Here is a 21660-nt window from a genome sequence, read left to right as displayed (position 1 = left end):
TGGAGGACACGATTACAAGTTCAAACTCAAGAGGACAGCTAATCATGGAATTGCTGATGGATTATCCTATTTACCCTTGGGAAAAGAGATACCTGAAAAAAATTACAAAATAGGATACTTCTCTTGACATATTCTCACTAATGCAAATCAAAAGTGTCCCTGTTACAGCAGAGATTATCTGAAGGGAAACTTGAAACAAATCCACACTCAGGTCTACATCGCCACTCAAAATGACTGGAATATGTAGCAGAAATTCTGGTACTCCCATTTTTACCAGTGACGGGATGAACTTGCTCTTGATGGAGATTGCCTTTTGCGGGGATTGAGAGTGGTTGTACCATCCAAGCTGAGAGCTGAAGTGTTGGAGGAGCTACATGCTCGTCATCTAGGCAAGGTCAAAACTAAAGTGTTGGCTCAGTGCTTTGTCTGATAGCCTAGGATAGATCAGCAGATCAAGCAGCTTGTCATGTACTGTTCGGGAAGGCAACACGTTCAGAAGATGCCAAAAGCAGTACCTCTCCATCCCTGGGAATGGCCTGCAGTGCCCCAGCAGAGTGAAGGATGTTACCATTGAAGAATACGAACATTTTAGGCATGAATGGAACAATTTAAAATTTTCTATGCTGTGGATATCTATGTAGTATACTATGTGTGTTTTATATATATAAATAATAGCTAGAGAGCAACATTTTGCATATTTGAGCTTGTTACATATTTGAGCTGAGCTGCATTCTATATTGAATTGCAGTTTAGAGCTAAGCAGGGAAGAGTGTAGTGTATTCAATATTTCAGTAATACTTGAGTAATATTGTAAATATTTTTTTAAGTATTCTTTGTTTACACATTATGGGTTATGCGTAATATGTAAGTGAACAGCATGCACTGTTATGCCATTATGTCACATGTGAACACCTTATTAAAGAAAGAAACTAAGTACAAGAGTATCCCCAGCTCCCATGTTTTTCTTTCAATTAGTTTTTAGAGTTACAAAGCGTAACAACAAAAAGCATTGTTGGCAAGTGCGCCTGCAGTAAGTATTTGCTGTTTGATGAACTTCGACTTGAATTGTTGAGCTAAGAGTCTGAGATTTGGAAACTTCAATTCACACCATACGGGGAAAATTGTCTGGACACTTAATTGAAGAAAGCATTCCTAATTCATTGGTTGAGTATTCTACAGTAAGAGAAATAGGAAGGTGTGACAATGGTGAGCCCTTTAATTTATCCAAAAGAGACAAGGTTCTTGTTATCTCTTTGGAAGAGTGCAGGGACTGGAAGGAGGGTGACTAAGCTGAATGTGGTACATGACTGACTCAAATTGGAGAGTGAAAAAGAATGTTACAGTATTGGAGTCGGTAAGTTGGAGAGATTGTTACTGAGAATGAGTCATAAATGTGGTGTTCCTGTTTGGTGCCTTGGGCTGGGAGTGGGAGGGGAATGATTCAATTATCATGGTTCTTGTGAGAATCAGTGATATAAATAGCACACTAAGAAGGAAGTTTTGACACAGGAGAAGGACAGCTGGAACCCAAATTGAAATTAGAACAACAAAAATAGGATTATTTCCGAAGTCACCAATCATTAAGATTTGAGAATCGAATGCATGGCTCAAAGATGAATATGAGTAGTGGGAGAGGGGGAGTTCTGTTGTAGGAAAATTTAGAAATTATAACAAAGCATAGAGGTGATAAAATGGATAATGATAAATTACTTTTGTCAGAAGAGGATTAGGTAGTCAAGGAGATAGAATGTCACACCCGGTTTGAACGTGAGTTAGTTCACTCTGAAACCAAAATTTGGCAGAAAATATAGGAAAGTGCAGAAGTTTCCAGACAATGAGAAATTGAAAGGTGTTCATGTGTAAGGGCATTCTTGGAAATAAGCTCACTGAAAGTCAACATGCAGATCAAACAAGCAATTCCAAGTCCCAATGATGGGTCTTGACCCAAAATATCGACTGTCTATTTCCTTCCATAGAGACACTCACAAAATGCTGGAGGAACTCAGTAGGCCAGGCAGCATCTATGGAAAAAAGTACAGTGGACATTTTGACCCGAAACATCGACTGTACTTTTTCTATAGATGCTTCCTGGCCTACTGAGTTCCTCCAGCATTTTGTGTGTGTTTCTCAGATTTCCAGCATCTGCAGATTTTCCCTTGATTCACTCCATAGGTGTGGCATAGACCTATTGAATTCCTCAGCTGTTTGTGTATTGTGAGAGATCAAGTGAGCTGTTGAGGTTTATTGCATTTAAGTACAAGAGTAAATCTTGAAATTAGAGTTATAGAAGTCCGCAAAGAGACGCGATCTAGAATATTCTGTCCATGCCTGATTATACTGTACAGTCAAAAGACGGTTCACCAGATCGATTCCTGAGGTTTGTGGATTGTCTTATGGGGAAAAATTAATCAGTCCTCTACTCTCCTGAATTTGAAACGGGAAGGATGATCTCATTGAAACATTCACAAATTTTAAGGGTTTTAACAAAGTAAGATGCAAGGATAATCTTTATCCATGCTGTAATTTCTACCTCTAGGGTTCTTAGTCTCAAATAAGGGGTTGGTAAAATTGGTTTATTATTGTCACATGTACTGAGGTGGAATAAAAATTAGTTTTGCATGCCATCGATATAGATCATTTTATCACATCAGTGCACTGAGGTAGAACGGAGACAAATGACTGAATACAAAATACAGAAGGTGTAATTTAAGAAGACGTGAAGGTACAAGGGTATACGAAACGGATTGTGAAATCAAATGCCCACTTATCATACTACAGGCTGCTCAATAGTCTTACAACAGTGGGATGGAATCAGCCCATGAGCTTGGTGGCATTGCCCACACACTGCACCCATTTATGCTAAAGTCCAAACTTAGGCAAGGATTTCTTCACACAGAAGGAAGTAAAGCTCTCAGAAAGTCCACTTTAAGCCAACAGCAATACGATGATTGTGTAGATATGAAGGCTGAGATCAAATGGAATCCAGAAGATTAAGGGAAAGTACACTCAGTGGCCATTTTATTAGATACACCTGTACACTGGTTCGTTAATGCAAACATCTAATCAGCCAATCACATAGCAGCCTTATTAATGAGAAATGTCAGAAGAGAATGGCCAGACTACTTCATGCTGAAAGGAAGGTGACAGTAACTCAAATAACCATGAGCAGAAGAGCATCTGTGAATTACAAATACCTAGGGATACGAATTGACAATAAACTGGACTGGTCAAAGAATACTGAGACTGTCTACAAGAAGGGTCAGAGCCGTCTCTATTTCATGAGGAGACTGAGGTCCTTTAACAACTGCCAGATGAAGCTGAAGATGTTCTACGAGTCTGTGGTGGCCAGTGCGATCATGTTTGCTGTTGTGTGCTGGGGAAGCAGGCTGAGGGTAGCAGACACCAACAGAATCAACGAACTCATTCCTAAGGCCAGTGATGTTGTGGGGATGGAACTGGACTCTCTGACAGTGGTGTCTGAAAAGAGGATGCTGTCCAAGTTGCATGCCATCTTGAACAATGTCTCCCATCCACTATATAATGTACTGGTTGGGCACAGGAGTACATTCAGCCAGAGACTCATTCCACTGAGATGCAACACAGAGCGTCATAGGAAGTCATCCCTGCCTGTGGCCATCAAACTTCACAACTCCTCCCTTGGAGGGTCAGACACCTGAGCCAATAGGCTGGTCCTGGACTTATTTCCTGGCATAATTTACATATTACTATTTAATTATTTATGGTTTTATTTCTATTTAATTATTTATGGTGCAGCTGTAACAAAAACCAATTTCCCCCAGGATCAATAAAGTATGACTATGACTATGACTATGACGAATGCACGGCACATTGAATCTTGAGGTGCATGGGCTATAGCAGCAGAACATGAACAAGCACTCAGTGGCCATTTCATACGGTACCTCCTACCTAATAAAGTGGCCACTGAGTGTGGGTATTGGAAAAGAAAGTGGGTGAAATGCAAGGCTAGCCATAATAACAGATTTAAGGTTATCAACTCTGGTTACCATTTATGTTTATCTTCACAATTCTCATGAATTGCCCTGGAAAAGTTTACAAACAAACTGGAGAAAAAGTACAATGAAAATAGAAAGTCAATTCTGTGAGGAATCATAAACTTTGGGCAAAGGGTCATCTCAATAAGTACCAACTGTTTATTCATTTCTAGTTGACTGAATGAAGATGGTGCACCATCAGGATAGGCATCTGAGGTGAGTTACAGTAAAAGCCTGACGCAGGCAAGTCTTTAATCAAAGCCATTAAAACATAATTTCAGAGCTTCATCCACCAACCCTTCCAGTTGCATCACAGCTTGATATAGCAACTGATCTCTCCAGGACTGCAAAATCTTGCAGAAAGAAAGCCTAGTCTATCACACAAACTAGTTTCCCCTCCATGGACCTTGCCTAGACTACCGGTCTACTTGAAAATACAACCAACATAACCAAAGACACTTCTTGCCTCAGTCATTCTGTTGTCTCCCATCCTCACTCTCATCAGACAGAAGGTATGAAAGATTAAGAACATGTACCACTGGGCTCAAGGATGGTTACCAGACTCTTGAACAGTCCTCTCATATGATAAACGATGAACTCTTGATCGTATAACCATATAACCGTATAACAATTACAGCACGGGAACAGGCCATCTCGGCCCTTCTAGTCCGTGCCGAACTCTTACTCTCACTTAGTCCCACTGACCTGCACTCAGCCCATAACCCTCCATTCCTTTCCTGTCCATATAGTTATCCAATTTAACTTTGAAATGACAACATCGAACTTGCCTCAACCACTTCCACACAGCTACCACTCTCTGAGTAAAGAAGTTCCCTCTCATGTTACCCCTAAACTTTTGCCCTGTAACTCTCAGCTCATGTCCTCTTGTTTGAATCTCCCCCACTCTCAATGGAAAAAACTTATCCACGTCAACTCTATCAATCCCCTCATAATTTTAAATACCTCTATCAAGTCCCCGCTCAACTTTCTATGTTCCAAAGAATAAATACCCAACTTGTTCAACCTTTCTCTATAACTTGGGTGATGAAACCCAGGTAACATTCTAGTAAATCTTCTCTGTACTCTCTCTATTTTGTTGACATCTTTCCTATAATTTGGTGACCAGTACTGTACACAATACTCCAAATTTGGCCTCACCAATGCCTTGTACAATTTTAACATTACATCCCAACTCCTATACCCAATGCTCTGATTTATAAAGGCCAGAATACCAAAAGCTTTCTTCACCACCCTATTCACATGAGATTCCACCTTCAGGGAACTATGCACCATTATTCCTAGATCCCTCTGTTCTACTGCATTCTTCAATGCCCTACCATTTACCATGTATGTCCTATTTTGATTAGTCCTAGCAAAATGTAGCACCTCACATTTGTCAGCATTAAACTCCATCTGCCATCTTTCAGCCCACTCTTCCAACGGGCCTAAATCTCTCTGCAAGCTTTGAAAACCTGCTTCATTATCCACAACTCCACCTATGTTAGTATCATCTGCATACTTACTCATCCAATTTGCCACCCCATCATCCAAATTATTAATGTATATGACAAACAACATTGGACCCAGTACAGATCCCTGAGGCACTCCACTAGTCACTGGCCTCCAATCTGACAATAGTTATCCACCACCACACTCTGGCATCTCCCATCCAGCCACTGCTGAATCCATTTTACTACTTCAATATTAATACCTAACGATTGAACCTTCCTAACCAACCTTCCGTGTGGGACCTTGTCAAAGGGCTTACTGAAGTCCATATAGACACCATCCACCGCTTTACCCTCTTCAACTTTCCTAGTAACCTCTTCAAGAAAATCCAATAAGATTTGTCAAACATGACCTTCCACGCACAAATCCATGTTGACTGTTCCTAATCAGACTCTGTCTATCCAGATAATTATATATACAATCTCTAAGAATACTTTCCATCAATTTACCCACCACTGACATCAAACTCACAGGCTGATAGTTGCTAGGTTTACTCTTAGAACCCTTTTCAAACAATGGAACAACATGAGCAATACACCAATCCTCCAGCACCATCCCCGTTTCTAATGACATTTGAAATATTTCTGTCTGCGCCCCTGCTATTTCCACACTAACTTCCGTCAAGGTCCGAGGGAATAGCCTGTCAGGACCCGGAGACTTGTCCACTTTTATATTCCTTAAAAGCTCCAGTACTTCCTCTTCTTTAATCATCATACTTTCCATAACTTCCCTACCTGTTTCCCTTATCTCATACAATTCAATATCCTTCTCCTTAGTGAATACCGAAGAAAAGAAATTGTTCAGAATCTCCTCCATCTCTTTTAGTTGCACACATAGCTGTCCACTCCGATTCTCTAAGGGACCAATTTTATCCCTCACTATGTTTTTGCTATTAATATAACGGTAGAAACCCTTCTGATTTATTTTCACCTTTCTTGCCAAAGCAACCTCATATCTTCTTTTAGCTTTTCTAATTTCTTTCTTAAGATTCTTTTCACTTTCTTTATATTCCTCGAGCACCTCATTTACTCCATGCTGCCTATATTTATTGTAGATATTTCTTTTTTTCTGAACAGTTTCCAATATCCCTTGAAAACAATGGCTTTCTCAAACTTTTAACCTTTCTTTTCAACCTAACAGGAACATAAAGATTCTGTACTCTCAAAATTTCACCTTTAAATGACCTCCATTTCTCTATTACATTCTTCTCAAAAACAAATTGTCCCAATCTACTCCTTCTAAATCCTTTTGCATCTCCTCAAAGTTAGCCTTTCTCCAAACAAAAATCTCAACCCTAGGTCCAGACCTATCTTTCTCCATAATTATATTGAAACTAATAGCATTGGGATCACTGGACCCAAAGTGCTCCCCAACACAAACCTCCGTCACCTGACCTATCTCATTCCCTAACAGGAGATCCAACACTGCCCCTTCTCTAGTTGGTACCTCTATGTATTGCTGCAAAAAATTATCCTGCACACATTTTACAAACTCCAAACCATCCAGCCCTTTTACAATACAGGCTTCCCAGTCTATGTGTGGAAAATTAAAATCTCTCACAATCACAACCTTGTGTTACTATAAGTATCTGCAATCTTCTTACAAATTTGCTCCTCCAATTCTCGCTCCCCATTTGATGGTCTATAATACACCTCCATAAGTGTTACTACACTTTTCTCATTCCTCAGTTCCACCCAAATAGCCTCCCTAGATGAGCCCTCTAATCTATCCTGCCAGAGCACCGCTGTAATATTTTCTCTGACAAGCAATGCAACACCTCCCCCTCTTGTCCCTCTGATTATATCACACCTGAAGCAATTAAATCCAGGAATATTTATTTGCCAATCACACCCCTCCTGCATCCATGTTTCATTAATAGCTACCACATCATACTTCTGGGTATCAATCCATGCTTTAAACTCATCCACCTTTCTTACAATGTTCCTAGCATTAAAATAAATGCATTTAAGAAATTTTCCATCCCTTACTCTCTGTTTATCACTAACAGTGCGAACAACTTTACTATTTTCTTTTTCTTCCTTCTTCCCTACATCTGTTCTTACACTCTGGTTCCCCTCCCCCCTTGTATCTAGTTTAAATCCACTGGAGCCTCTCTAGCAAACCTCCCTGCAAGAATATTTGTCCCCCTCCAGTTCAGATGTAAACTATCCCGCGGGAACAGGTCCCACCTCCCTGGAAAACTGCCCAATTATCTATAAATCTGAAGCCCTCCCTCCTGCACCATGTCTTAAGCCACGTGTTGATCTGCGCTATCTTACTATTTCTAAACCCGCCTGCACGTGGCACTGGTAGCAATCCTGAGATTGCTATACTGGAGGTCCTGTCCTTTAACTTGGCACCTAACTCCCTAAACTCACCTTTCAGGACCAACCTTTTTCAAAGGCTCAAAAGTTCTCAAGGTTTATTTATTATCAAAGTATACAACTCTGTAAATCTTCAACTTTCTTGACAGCCAACAAACCAAGAAAGAAAAGAAAGACAGCACAATCATCAACCCCAAATCCCAGCTCCCACACAAAAAAAAACAAACAGAACACATCAGGCACATCAACTCCCAAATCCCTCTTCACACACAAAAAATGACAAAAATGGATCCAGCACATTGACCTCCAAATCTCGCTCACACACAAAAAAAATGAAGAAAATGGATCAAGCACATTGACCCCCAAATCCCTCGTCCTGCACAAGAAAAACAAGTAAAACGCATCAGGCACATCAACCCCCAAATTCCTCTTCACACACGAAAAAAATGACAAAAATGGATCCAGCACATTGCCCCCAAATCCCTCTTCCCACACAAAAAAGCAAAGAAAATTGATCAGGCACATTGACCCCCAAATCTTACCCTGCGCCCCCCCCCACACACACACACACACACACACACACACACACACACACACACACACACACACACACACACACACACAATAAAAGCCAAGTATAGGTGAAAAAAAAACAGAATATAAGAATATAAGAACTATAAGACTGGAAAAAAGAGCCTGTAGCCCAAGACCACATCCAAAATGCAGAAAAAATCCTAGACAATTCTCTCCGGACGCAGTGACAGGATCTCCCCTCTCCGCTACAGAGCAACCAGTCAAAAGGCAAGCAGCATCGCTTCGACGCTTCAATCGCTCTTGTCGCTTTAGTTGGCGAACAAAGAATGCTTTAAATGGCGAAAGGGAGCCAAACATCGGCTTGCACCCCATCCTGCAGCCTGCTCGCTACAAGGTTCATGAACGCTGTCTCTGCCTCCTGGATTCCTCTCGGAGACCGCAGAGCACTGGAACACCCACACCATTGCCAAACTTGTGCACTCGCATTGATCTTTCAATCTCCCTCATCAAACACTGGCTAGTGCCCCAACCTGCAGCCTGCCCACCATGAGGTTCACTCATTCTGCCTCCACCTCCAAGAATCCTCTTGGAGACTGCAGAGCGCTGAAACACCCAAACAATCTCCAAGCAACAAAACACTGGCTCCAACAGTTCTAGAATCATATTCAAGATGAGAAACAAATATAAAAGCCATAAAAGAAATGAAAGAGATGTTTTTATGATCTATCCAGAAGGTGTCGACCAAAGGAACATTGAATGCAGGCACCATCTTGACCAGAAGGACTATGGCTCATGCACTTTATTTGTCTACCTGCATTGCACTTCCTCTATAACCGTAACACCAGAATCAGAATCAGAATCAGGTTTATTATCACCAGCATGTGATGTGAAATTTGTTAACTTAGCAGCAGCAGTTCAATGCAATACATAATCTAGCAGAGGAAAAAATGATAAATAAAATAAAAAAATAATAATATAGAAACATAGAAACATAGAAAATAGGTGCAGGAGTAGGCCATTCGGCCCTTCAAGCCTGCACCGCCATTCAGTATGATCATGGCTGATCATCCAACTCAGAACCCCGCCCCAGCCTTCCCTCCATACCCCCTGATCCCCGTAGCCACAAGGGCCATATCTAACTCCCTCTTAAATATAGCCAATGTACTGGCCTCAATTGCTTCCTGTGGCAGAGAATTCCACAGATTCACCATTCTCTGTGTGAAGAAGTTTTTCCTAATCTCGGTCCTAAAAGGCTTCCCCTTTATCCTCAAACTGTGACCCCTTGTTCTGGACTTCCCCAACATCGGGAACAATCTTCCTGCATCTAGCCTGTCCAATCCCTTTAGGATTTTATACATTTCAATCAGATCCCCCCTCAATCTTCTAAATTCCAACGAGTACAAGCCCAGTTCATCCAGTCTTGCTTCATATGAAAGTCCTGCCATCCCAGGAATCAATCTCGGAACCTTCTTTGTACTCCCTCTATGGCAAAGATGTCTTTCCTCAGATTAGGGGACCAAAACTGTACACAATACTCCAGGTGTGGTCTCACCAAGACCTTGTACAACTGCAGTAGTACCTCCCTGCTCCTGTACTCGAATCCTCTCGCTATAAATGCCAGCATACCATTCGCCTTTTTCACCGCCTGCTGTACCTGCATGCCCACTTTCAATGACTGGTGTATAATGTCACCCAGGTCTCGTTGCACCTCCCCTTTTCCTAATCGGCCACCATTCAGATAATAATCTGTTTTCCTATTTTTGCCACCAAAGTGGATAACTTCACATTTATCCACATTAAATTGCATCTGCCATGAATTTGCCCACTCACCCAACCTATCCAAGTCACTCTGCATCCTCTTAGCATCCTCCTCACAGCTAACACTGCCACCCAGCTTCGTGTCATCCGCAAACTTGGAGATGCTGCATTTAATTCCCTCATCCAAGTCATTAATATATATTGTAAACAACTGGGGTCCCAGCACTGAGCCTTGCGGTACCCCACGAGTCACTGCCTGCCATTCTGAAAAGGTCCCGTTTATTCCCACACTTTGCTTCCTGTCTGCTAACCAATTCTCCATCCACATCAATACCTTACCCCCAAAACCGTGTGCTTTAAGTTTGCACACTAATCTCCTGTGTGGGACCTTGTCAAAAGCCTTTTGAAAATCCAAATATACCACACCCACTGGTTCTCCCCTATCCACTCTACTAGTTACATCCTCAAAAAATTCTATGAGATTCGTCAGACATGATTTTCCTTTCACAAATCCATGCTGACTTTGTCCGATCATTTCACCGCTTTCCAAATGTGCTGTTATCACATCTTTGATAACTGACTCCAGCTGTTTCCCCACCACCGACGTTAGGCTAACCGGTCTATAATTCCCCGGTTTCTCTCTCCCTCCTTTTTTAAAAAGTGGGGTTACATTAGCCACCCTCCAATCCTCAGGAACTAGTCCAGAATCTAACGAGTTTTGAAAAATTATCACTGATGCATCCACTATTTCTTGGGCTACTTCCTTAAGCACTCTAGGATGCAGACCATCTGGACCTGGGGATTTATCTGCCTTCAATCCCTTCAATTTACCTAACACCACTTCCCTACTAATATGTATTTCGCTCAGTTCCTCCATCTCACTGGACCCTCTGTCCCCTACTATTTCTGGAAGATTATTTATGTCCTCCTTAGTGAAGACAGAACCAAAGTAATTATTCAATTGGTCTGCCATGTCCTTGCTCCCCATAATCAATTCACCTGTTTCTGTCTGCAAGGGACCTACATTTGTCTTTACCAGTCTTTTGCTTTTTCCATATCTATAAAAGCTTTTACAGTCCGTTTTTATGTTCCCTGCCAGTTTTCTCTCATAATCTTTTTTCCCCTTCCTAATTAAGCCCTTTGTCCTCCTCTGCTGAACTCTGAATTTCTCCCAGTCCTCAGGTGAGCCACTTTCTCTGGCTAATTTGTATGCTTCTTCTTTGGAATTGATACTATCCCTAATTTCTCTTGTCAGCCACGGGTGCACTACCTTCCTTGATTTATTCTTTTGACAAACTGGGATGAACAATTGTTGTAGTTCATCCATGAAACCTTTAAATGCTTGCCATTGCATATCCACCGTCAATCCTTTAAGTGTCATTTGCCAGTCTATCTTAGCTAATTCACGTCTCATACCTTCAAAGTTACCCCTCTTTAAGTTCAGAACCTTTGTTTCTGAATTAACTATGTCACTCTCCATCTTAATGAAGAATTCCACCATATTATGGTCACTTTTACCCAAGGGGCCTCTCACGACAAGATCGCTAATTAACCTTTCCTCATTGCTCAAAACCCAGTCCAGAATAGCCTGCTCTCTAGTTGGTTCCTCGACATGTTGGTTCAAAAAACCATCCCGCATACATTCCAAGAAATCCTCTTCCTCAGCACCTTTACCAATTTGGTTCACCCAATCTACATGTAGATTGAAGTCACCCATTATAACTGCTGTTCCTTTATTGCACACATTTCTAATTTCCTGTTTAATACCATCTCTGACCTCACTACTACTGTTAGGTGGGCTGTACACAACTCCCACCAGCGTCTTCTGCCCCTTAGTGTTACGCAGCTCTACCCATATCGATTCCACAATAAATAATAATAAATAAACAAATAAATCAATTATGTACGTTGAATAGATTTTTAAAAATGTGCAAAAACAGAAATATTGTATATTAAAAAAGAAATGAGGCAGTGTCCAAAGCTTCAAAGTCCATTTAGGAATCGGATGTCAGAGGGGAAGAAGCTGTTCCTGAATCACTGAGTGTGTGCCTTCAGGCTTCTGTACCTCCTACCTGACAGTAAAAGTGAAGATCTGTTTTCCTACTTACTACCTCAAAGTAATTATGTATTGAATAATCTCTCTGGATAGCATGGAAACAAAGCTGTTCAATATATCTTGGTACATGTGACAATAATAGACCGACTCCAACATCAAGCCAATGGAATTTATTATCCTAGCTTGTTACATAAGCTACATCCTTGCATCTTTGACCAGAAGCAATCTTAGAACTGGTGCATGATAAAAATGACAATTGCTCAATAAAAAAAATGGTTAATTTGGCAGATGTTGAGAGCCCACCTCCAAAGTAGTAGCTGCTTCCTGAGTACAAGGATGTCTGCATGGTCAAGTGAGAAGTGGGGGAAGCTTCACCATTCAGCAAGACACTGACGTGATTCCGTCTGGTGCTCAAATGGATGGAGTGCCATTGTCCATCATTCAGATTGTCACCTGCGGGAACAAAACAGTCCATGAGACTTAGTAAAGAAAACCTTTGGTATGAATTGGAAAGAATTCCACTCAGAATATTGCCATGAGCTGTTTCCTGTTTACGCATTACCTGTGCTGCTCACTTCATATGCATTTTGAATTATATTTTATTAACATATTTGTGCTAATATTTTGTTTTATGTATTGTGTGTGATAAATGTACTGAGAGTGCATCATGGTCTGGAGAAACATAGTTTCATTTGATTGTATGCATATATGTACAGTCCGATGATAATAAACTTGAACTTGAATTTGAAGATTAATCCTTATGCTCAGGAAAAGGAAAGGTACGTCGCATCCAGAGTTTCTCCGGTTAGTGGACGATTTCCCTCCGCGCCTTTCTGACGTAGTGTGGAACCGTGTATGAGGCAAGTTACAGCAGTGGTTTGCCAATGCCTCTGCCGGGTGAGTTTTCAAAGAGATCACCAGCTCGTAACCTATCACGGATAGAATGCGTGCAGGGGAGCTGGCTGGATTCGAACTTGGGACCTTTTGTCCCGAAGTCCGGCACTGATGCCACTACGCCACCAAGAGCAGGAGGAAGCCACTCAGCTTTCAGGAAGATTTAAACTTTTAATGATTAGTTTTGTATGTTACATGTACATTGAAGCATACAGTGAAATACGTCAAATCAAATCTGCAAGGACTGCACTGGGCAGAGCTTGCCCACAACTCACTAACACTATCTGTACATATGCAGAAGCAAACTGGAGCAGCTGGAGAAAATCTACACGGTCACAGGAAGAACATAAAAAATTTACAGACAGCAGTGGAAATTGAACCCCGATCAGTGATCACTGGCACTAGCATTGCAAGGCCACCCTGCTATTCAATATGATCATAGCTGATCTGTCTCAATTTTCCACTCATCTTCTGTGCCATATCCCCATAACTCTCAAACCTTTGATATGTCAAACAGTTCCCTATCACCACTTTCTGGATAGAGATTTCCAGAGATTCACCATGATCTGTTGTTGGAAATCAGGGTAATATACAAAATCAAAAACAAGCTGAAGACAAAGAAGTCTAACTCTAGACCAAGTGCTGGTAAATGGAATTAGTAGAGATGGGTACCTGATGGGCTGAAAGTCCTGTTTTTGCACTATGTTACTCCAAATCCTGTGGTTCTCAAGATGGCGCCAGTGAATCTCATGTTCTCCCGATTTTGGACATATATTGGTCAAGTGCTGTCTATTTACCTCCATTATCCTGACCACAGTTTACATCCCACCAGCAGATGGCTATAATCAAGCACTTGATATACTGCATGATGCTGCATCCAAACAAGAAACAGCCCATCCTGACACTCTTCAAATCATAGAAGGGGACTTCAACCAGGATTGTTTGAAGGAAGTCTTGCCCAGTTAACACTAGCATATAACGTGTAGCATCAGGGGTCCAAATAGAACCATAGAAACATAGAACACTACAGCACAGAAAACAGGCCATTCGGCCCTCCTAGTCTGTGTCGAAACATTATTCCGCTAGTCCCATTGACCTGCATCCAGTCCATAACCCTCCAGACCTCTCCAATCCATCTACCTATCCAATTTATTCTTAAAACTTAAGAGTGAGCCTGCATTTATTATGTCAGATGGCAGCTCGTTCCACACTCCCACCATTCTCTGAGTGAAGAAGTTCCCCCTAACATTCCCCCTATACCTTTCCCCTTTCACCTTAAAGCTATGTCCTCTCGTATTTATCTCTCCTAATCTAAGTGGAAAAAGCCTATTCACATTTATTCTGTCTATACCCCTTGTAATTTTGTAAACCTCTATCAAACCTCCCCTCATTCTTCTACGCCCCAAGGAATAAAGTCCTAACCTGTTCAATCTTTCCCTGTAACTCAACTCCTGAAGACCTGGCAACATCCTAGTAAATCTTCTCTGCATTCTTTTAATCTTACTGATATCCTTCCTATAGTTAGGTGACCAGAACTGTACACAATTCTCCAAATTTGGCCTCACCAATATCTTATACAACCTCACCATAACATCCCAAATCCTATACTCAATACTTCGATTTATGAATGCCAGGATGCCAAAAGCCTTCTTTACAACCCTGTCTACCTGTGACGCCACTTTCAGGGAATTATGTATCTGAACTCTCCGATCTCTTTGTTCCTCCACACTCCTCAATGCCCTACCATTTACTGTGTATGTCCTACATTGATTTGTCCTTCCAAAATGCAACACCTCACACTTGTCTGATGAAATTCTATCTGCCAGTTTCTGGCCCATTCCTCCAGTTGGTCCAGATCCTTTTGCAAGCTTTGAAAGCCTTCCTCGCTGTCCACAGCGCCTCCAATCTTAGTGTCTCAGCAAAATTGCTGATTCAGTTTACCACATTATCATCTAGATCATTGATATAGACAACAAATAACAATGGTCCCAGCACAGATCCCTGAGGCACACCACTAGTCACAGGCTTCCAGTCTGAGAAGCAATTATCCACTACCACTCTTTGTCTTCTCCCACAGAGCCAATCTGATCACTTGGCTGCCCTTCTCCTTCCTGCATACAGGCAGAGGCTAAAGAGCAAAACTCCGGAGATTAGAACAACAAAGAAGTGGTCACGGGAGGTAGGGGAGCAGCTACGGGATTGCTTTGAATCGGTAGACTGGGCTGTGTTCAAGGACTCATTTGTGGATCTGAAGAATACACTATGGTTGTCACAGACTTTATAAAAAATCATAGATGAGTGTGTCCTCTCAAAATCATTCATAGTCTTCCCCAACTAGAAGCCCTGCACGAACCATGAGCTCCACAATCTGCTCAGAGCCAGGTCAGAGGCATTCAATTCTGGTGACCAAGAAAGTTACAAGAGGTTCAGGTATGATCTCCAGAAAGCTAACTTACAGGCAAAGTGGCAATCCCAGACTAAGCTTGAATCAACGAAGGATGCTTAACAGTTTCCTCTTAGAAATTTAAATCAAGCTACAGAGGCAACATTAGAACTTCGCTTCCAGATGAGCTCAATGCCTTCTAAGTTTGCTTTGACTATCAAAACATGGAAGAACCTCCACAAACTCCCACAGGAGCAGCCTTCAGCAGGGTGAACCCACAAAAAGCATCTGGCCCAAATGGGGTAATTGGCTAAGTACTAAAGACCTGTGCTGATTAACAGGCTGGAGAGCTCACTGAGATCTTTAACCTCTCGCCAAGTCAGTGTGAGGAACCCACCTGCTTCAAACAGGATTCAATTATTCTGCTGCCTAAGTAGAAGGTGGTGATCTGCCTCAATAACTCTCATCCAGTAGCACTTAGATCTACAGTGATGAAGTGTTTTGAAAGGTTCGTGATGAAACATATCACCTCCTTTCTGAAAAGTGACTTGGATCCAACCCATGTTGGATCCAAATGGAGGAAAAGATCCACATCAGGTGCCATTTCATTGGTTCTTCACTTGACCATGGAAAACCTGAACACCGAAGAAGCTTACATCAGGATGCTCTTTATCAACCACAGCTCACAATCAATACCATCATCTCATTAAAATAATCAATAAGCTTCAAGACCTTGACCTTAATTCCTCCTGGTGCAGTTGGATCCTCGATTTCTGCATTTGCAGCCCCCAGTAAGTTTACATTAGCAACAACATCCACAATCTCTATCAGCACAGGTGCACCACAAGGCTGTGTGCATACACCCCTGCTCTACTCACTTTACACTTATGACTGTGTGGCTAAGCACAGCGCCAATATCATATTCAAGTTTTCAAACAACACCACTGTTGTAGGCTGAATCAAAGGTGGTGACAAATCAGCATATAGGAGTCTGAGTGGTGCCACAACAACAGCCTTTTACTCAATGTCAGCAAGGCCTATGAGCAGATTATTGACTTCGGGAGGAGGAAACCAGAAGTTCATGAGCCAGTCCTCATCAGAGGATCAGAGATAGAGAGGGTCAACAACTTTAAATTCTTTGGCATTTTTTTTTGAGGACTTGTCCTGGGCCTAGCATGTAATTGCGATGATGAAGAAAGCACAGCAGCACCTCTGCTTGCTTAGATGTTTACAAAGATTCAGCATGTCACCCTAAAACTTTGACAAACTTTGATATATGTGTAGTGGAGAGTATATTGACTGGCTGCATCACAGCTTGGTATGAAAACACCAATGACCTTGAATGGAAAAGCTTACAAAAAGTATTGGATATGACCCAGGCCATCATAGAGAAAGTTCTCTCCAGCATGGAGCACCTCTACACCATGCATTGTCACAGAAAAGCACCATCCATCATCAGGGACTCCACCAGCGAGGACATGCTCTCTTCTCATCGTTACCATCAGGAAGAACATACAGGAGCCTTGGGACTTACAGCAGTTATTTCCTCTCAACCATCACTCAACTTCATTTGCCCCATCACTGAAATGTTCCCACAACCTATGGATTCACTTTCAGGGACTTTTCATCTCATGTTCTTGATATTTATTGCATACTTAATTATTATATATTATTATTATTTCTTTATTTTAGTATTTGCACAGTTTTTCATTGATTCTGTTATGGTTATTATCCTATTATAGATTTATTAAATATGCCCACAAGAAAATGAATCTTAGATTTGTATGTGGTGACATACTGCATATGAACTTCAGTAACAAATTTATTTTAAATTTTGTATTTAAAAATATTGAATTTTATGGAAACTGGAGATTCATAAGCCAGTCTTCATCAGGGGATCAAAGTTGGAGAGGATCAGCAACTTTAAATTCCTCAGCGTTATCACTTCAGAGCCCAGCACAAAGTACAAAAAAGAAGAAAGCACGGCAGTGCCTCTACTTCCTTAGAAGTTTGTGAATATTTGGCATGACATCTAATACTTTGTCAAACTTCTACAGTTGCACGATGGAGAGTGTTTTGACTGTTTGCATCACAGCTTGGTATGAGAATACAAATGCCCTTGAATGCAAAATCCCACAAAAAGTAGTGGATACAGCTCAGTCCATCACGTGTAAAGCCCTCCCCACCATTGAACATATCTACACGGAGCATTATTGTGGGAAACTAGCTCCATCATCAGGGACATGCTCTATCCCACCACCTAAGGACATGCTCAATTCTCTCTGCTGCAAAGCAATGAATCTCAGGGTTGCAAAGGTCACATATATGTATTTTAATAATAAATTTACTTTGAACTTTGATAAGTTCTTGATTAGTATTGGCATCAAAGGTTATGGCGAGAAGGCAGGAGAATTGGATTGAGCAGGATAATATATCAGCCATAATGTAATGACAGAGCAGACTCAATGGGCCAACTGGCTCATATCTGTTCGTATGTCTAATGGACTTATGGCCTTATTTTCTCAAGTTCATTAGGCCCAACATAAAACGCATAGTGGAGGATGAACAGAGCAAATTGCTCCCACATTTAGAACCATTTACAACTTACACCTTTTAACACAATTGGTAAAATAATATGAAAGAGGGTTGAGTAGGATTTCATTAACACAGATCCTGTAGACAAATGCCAGCAGTTCCCTGTTCAGATACGAGTGCTTAGCCTCAGAAATATCAATGAGATTTCAGTATAAATCTCTGAACTCGCTCTTTGTCCTTCCCTAACGATACCTTAACTGTGTCTCAGCTTTGGGCTCATCGAAATGCCAAGCCATGGAGTGCAAACACACAGCAATTTCACAGAGCATTTACTGGAGTATCTGCCAGCCAAAACTGCATCAGATGAAGTTAGTGAAGCAGAAAGTAATTATCAGTCAATTTACTTTTAGTGAAAAAAATTATGTAAGGGTGTTAAATAAAATCAGAAAATTACTGGAAGTATTCAGCAGGCCAAGCCACATCTGTGGGAGGAGAAATACGGGCAGTGGCCACTTTATTAGGTACATGTGTACACCTGCTCAATAATGCAAATATCTAACCTGCCAATCATGTGGCAGCAGCACAATGCATAAAAGCATGCAGACACGGTCAAGAGGTTCAATTGTTGTTAACAACAAACATCGGAATGGGGAAGAAAATTAATTTAAGTGACTTTGATCATGGAATGGTTGCTGCTGCCAGACAGGGTGGTTGAGTATCTCAGAAACTGCTGATCTCCTGGGATTTTCATGCACAATAGTCCGTAGAGTTTACACAGAATGATTGAAACAACATAAAGTGAGTGGAAGTTTTGTGGGCAAAATGCTTTGTCAATGATCATGGTCAGAGGGGATTCAAATTGATAGGAAGGTGACAGTGACTCAAACAATTACAACAGTGGTGTGCAGAAGAGCATCTCTGTATGCACAACACTTTCAATGTGTTGAATGTCAAGTGGCTACAGTAGCTGAAGAACACAACACATTCCACTACTGTATCTAATAAGATGTTAATTAAAGTCCGAAATTGCTGGAAAAATTTGGCCGTCAAGCTGCACCTGTGCAAGAAGAAACAGAGTTAATATTTTAGTCAAAGACCCTTTTTCAAAACTTGGAATGAGAGAAAAGGAAAACATGAGGAAATCTGCAGATGCTGGAATTTCAAGCAACACACATAAAAGTTGCTGGTGAACGCAGCAGGCCAGGCAGCATCTATAGGAAGAGGTGAGTCGACGTTTCGGGCTGAGAGACCTAACCAGTTCCCCTCTACCACCATTCTGCTCCGTCTAGCAGAATTAGTCCTTACTCTTAATAATTTCTCCTTTGGCTCCTCCCACTTCCTCCAAACTAAAGGTGTAACTATGGGCACCCGTATGGGTCCAAGTTATGCCTGTCTTTTTGTTGGCTTTGTGGAACAATCTATGTTCCAAACCTATTCTGGTATCTCTCCCCAACTTTTCCTTCGCTACATTGACGACTGCATTGGCGCTGCTTCCTGCACGCATGCAGAGCTCGTTGACTTTATTAACTTTGCCTCCAACTTTCACCCTGCCCTCAAGTTTACCTGGTCTATTTCAGACACTTCCCTCCCCTTCTACAGCTATCTGGACTACTCCTCTTCTCACGCTGTCTCTTGCAAAAATGCCATCCCATCCTCGCAATTCCTCCGTCTCCGCCGCATCTGCTCTCAGGATGAGGCTTTTCATTCCAGGACGAGGGAGATGTCCTCCTTTGTTAACGAAAGGGGCTTTCCTTTCTCCACCATCAACTCTGCTCTCAAACGCATCTCCCCCAGTTCACGCACATCTGCTCTCACTCCATCCTCCCACTACTCCACTAGGAATAGGGACCCCCTTGCCCTCACCTACCACCCCACCAGCCTCCGGGTCCAACATATTATTCTCCATAGCTTTTGCCACCTCCAACGGGATCCCACCACAAAGCACATCTCCCCCCCCCCCCACTTTCCGCAGGGATTGCTCCCTACGCAACTCCCTTGTCAATTCGTCCCCCCTATCCCTCCCCACTGATCTCCCCGCTGGCACTTAGCCTTGTAAGCGGAACAAGTGCTACACATGCCCTTACACTTCCTCCCTTACCACCATTCAGGGCCCCAAACAGTCCTTCCAGATGAGGCGACACTTCACCTGTGAGTCGGCTGGGGTGATATACTGCGTCTGGTTCTCCCGATGTGGCCTTCTATATATTGGCGAGACTCGACACAGACTGGGAGATCATTTTGCTGAACACCTATGCTCTGTCTGCCAGAGAAAGCAGGATCTCCCAGAGGCCACAAATTTAAATTCCACGTCCCATTCCTATTCTGATATGTCTATCCACAGCCTCCTCTACTGTAAAGATGAAGCCACATTCAGGTTGGAGGAACAACACCTTATATTCCGTCTGGGTAGTCTCCAACCTGATGACATGAACTTTGACTTCTCAAACTTCCGCTAATGCCCCACCTCCCCCTCGTACTCCATCCGTTATTTATTTATATACACACATTCCTTTTCTCTCTCTCCTTTTTCTCCCTCTGCCCCTCTCACTATACCCTTTGCCCATCCTCTGGTTTTCCCCCCTCCCCCTTTCTTTCTTCCTGGGCCTCCTGTCCCATGATTCTCTCATATCCCTTTTGCCAATCACCTGTCCAGCTCTTGGCTCCATCCCTCCCCCTCCTGCCTTCTCCTATCATTTTGGATCTCCCCCTCCCTCTCCCACTTTCAAATCTCTTACTAGCTCTTCTTTCAGTTAGTCCTGATGAAGGGTCTCAGCCCAAAACGTCGACTGTACCTCTTCCTAGAGATGCTGCCTGGCCTGCTGCGTTCACCAGCAACTTTGATGTATGTTGCGTGAGAGAAAAGGAACTTGTTAGGAAGGTGGGAAAGGGTTGATATCTGTGATAGATTAAAATGTGTCACATGGTAACATGGTGGTTAGCATAACACTTCCTAATGGCAGTGACTGAAAGATTGGAGTTCAATTGCTTTGCTGCCTGTGAGGAGTTTGTATGTTCTCCCCAGTACCCTGTGGGTGCTCTGGTTTCCTCCCACGTTGCAAAGATGTATGGTTAGGGTTAACGTTAGTAAGTTGTGTGCATACTGTGGTGGCGCTGGAAGCATGGTGACTCTTCTGGGGTGCCCCAGTACATCCTCGGAGCATTAGTCATTGATGCAAACAATGTACAGTATTTCACTGAATGTTTGGATGTTTCAATGTACATGTGACACATTGAGCTAACCTCCTTAAAACCAAAGGTGGCCACTGGGGCTTTAATCGGTTGAAGCTAAGTCATTAAATCTATTCACAGAAGAGTGAGAGGGATCAAGGGATATGGGGAGAAGGCTGGCACGGGACAGTGAATTTGAATGATCTCAATATCTATAGGAAGCATTGCCTCAAGAAGGTAGCAAACACCATCAAAGATTCCCAGACCATGCCACCTGCTCACAGCTGCTGTCAGATCGGAGGTGCAGAAGTCTAAAGTCCTACAGCCAGATTCAGGAACAGTTCAACTGTTCAGTTCATGAATAGCCAAAACTATAATCACAACAGTTTAGCAACATTATAACAACTTTACACTAAAATTGACTACTTTTCAGATTCCGATTTATTTATCAAATGTACATGGAGACATACAGTGAAAGGTGCCATT

At 42.1% G+C, this 21660-nt stretch overlaps 1 protein-coding gene across 1 annotated transcript in view; it reads right to left on the bottom strand.

Annotated features, from left to right (window-relative positions):
- LOC134346865 (contactin-associated protein-like 5) overlaps positions 1–21660 on the bottom strand; it is a 1591243-nt gene that overhangs the window by 685079 nt on the left and 884504 nt on the right. The window contains exon 9 of the mRNA XM_063048670.1: positions 12498–12647. Coding sequence (XP_062904740.1) covers positions 12498–12647 — 150 coding nt within the window. The remainder of the gene's footprint in view (positions 1–12497; positions 12648–21660) is intronic.

This window comes from Mobula hypostoma, chromosome 5 (genome assembly GCF_963921235.1).
Source record: "Mobula hypostoma chromosome 5, sMobHyp1.1, whole genome shotgun sequence".
In the NCBI taxonomy this organism is placed as follows: Eukaryota; Metazoa; Chordata; class Chondrichthyes; order Myliobatiformes; family Myliobatidae; genus Mobula; species Mobula hypostoma.
Note: the sequence above shows the minus strand (reverse complement) of the source record. Positions and strands in the feature narration are given on the sequence as shown.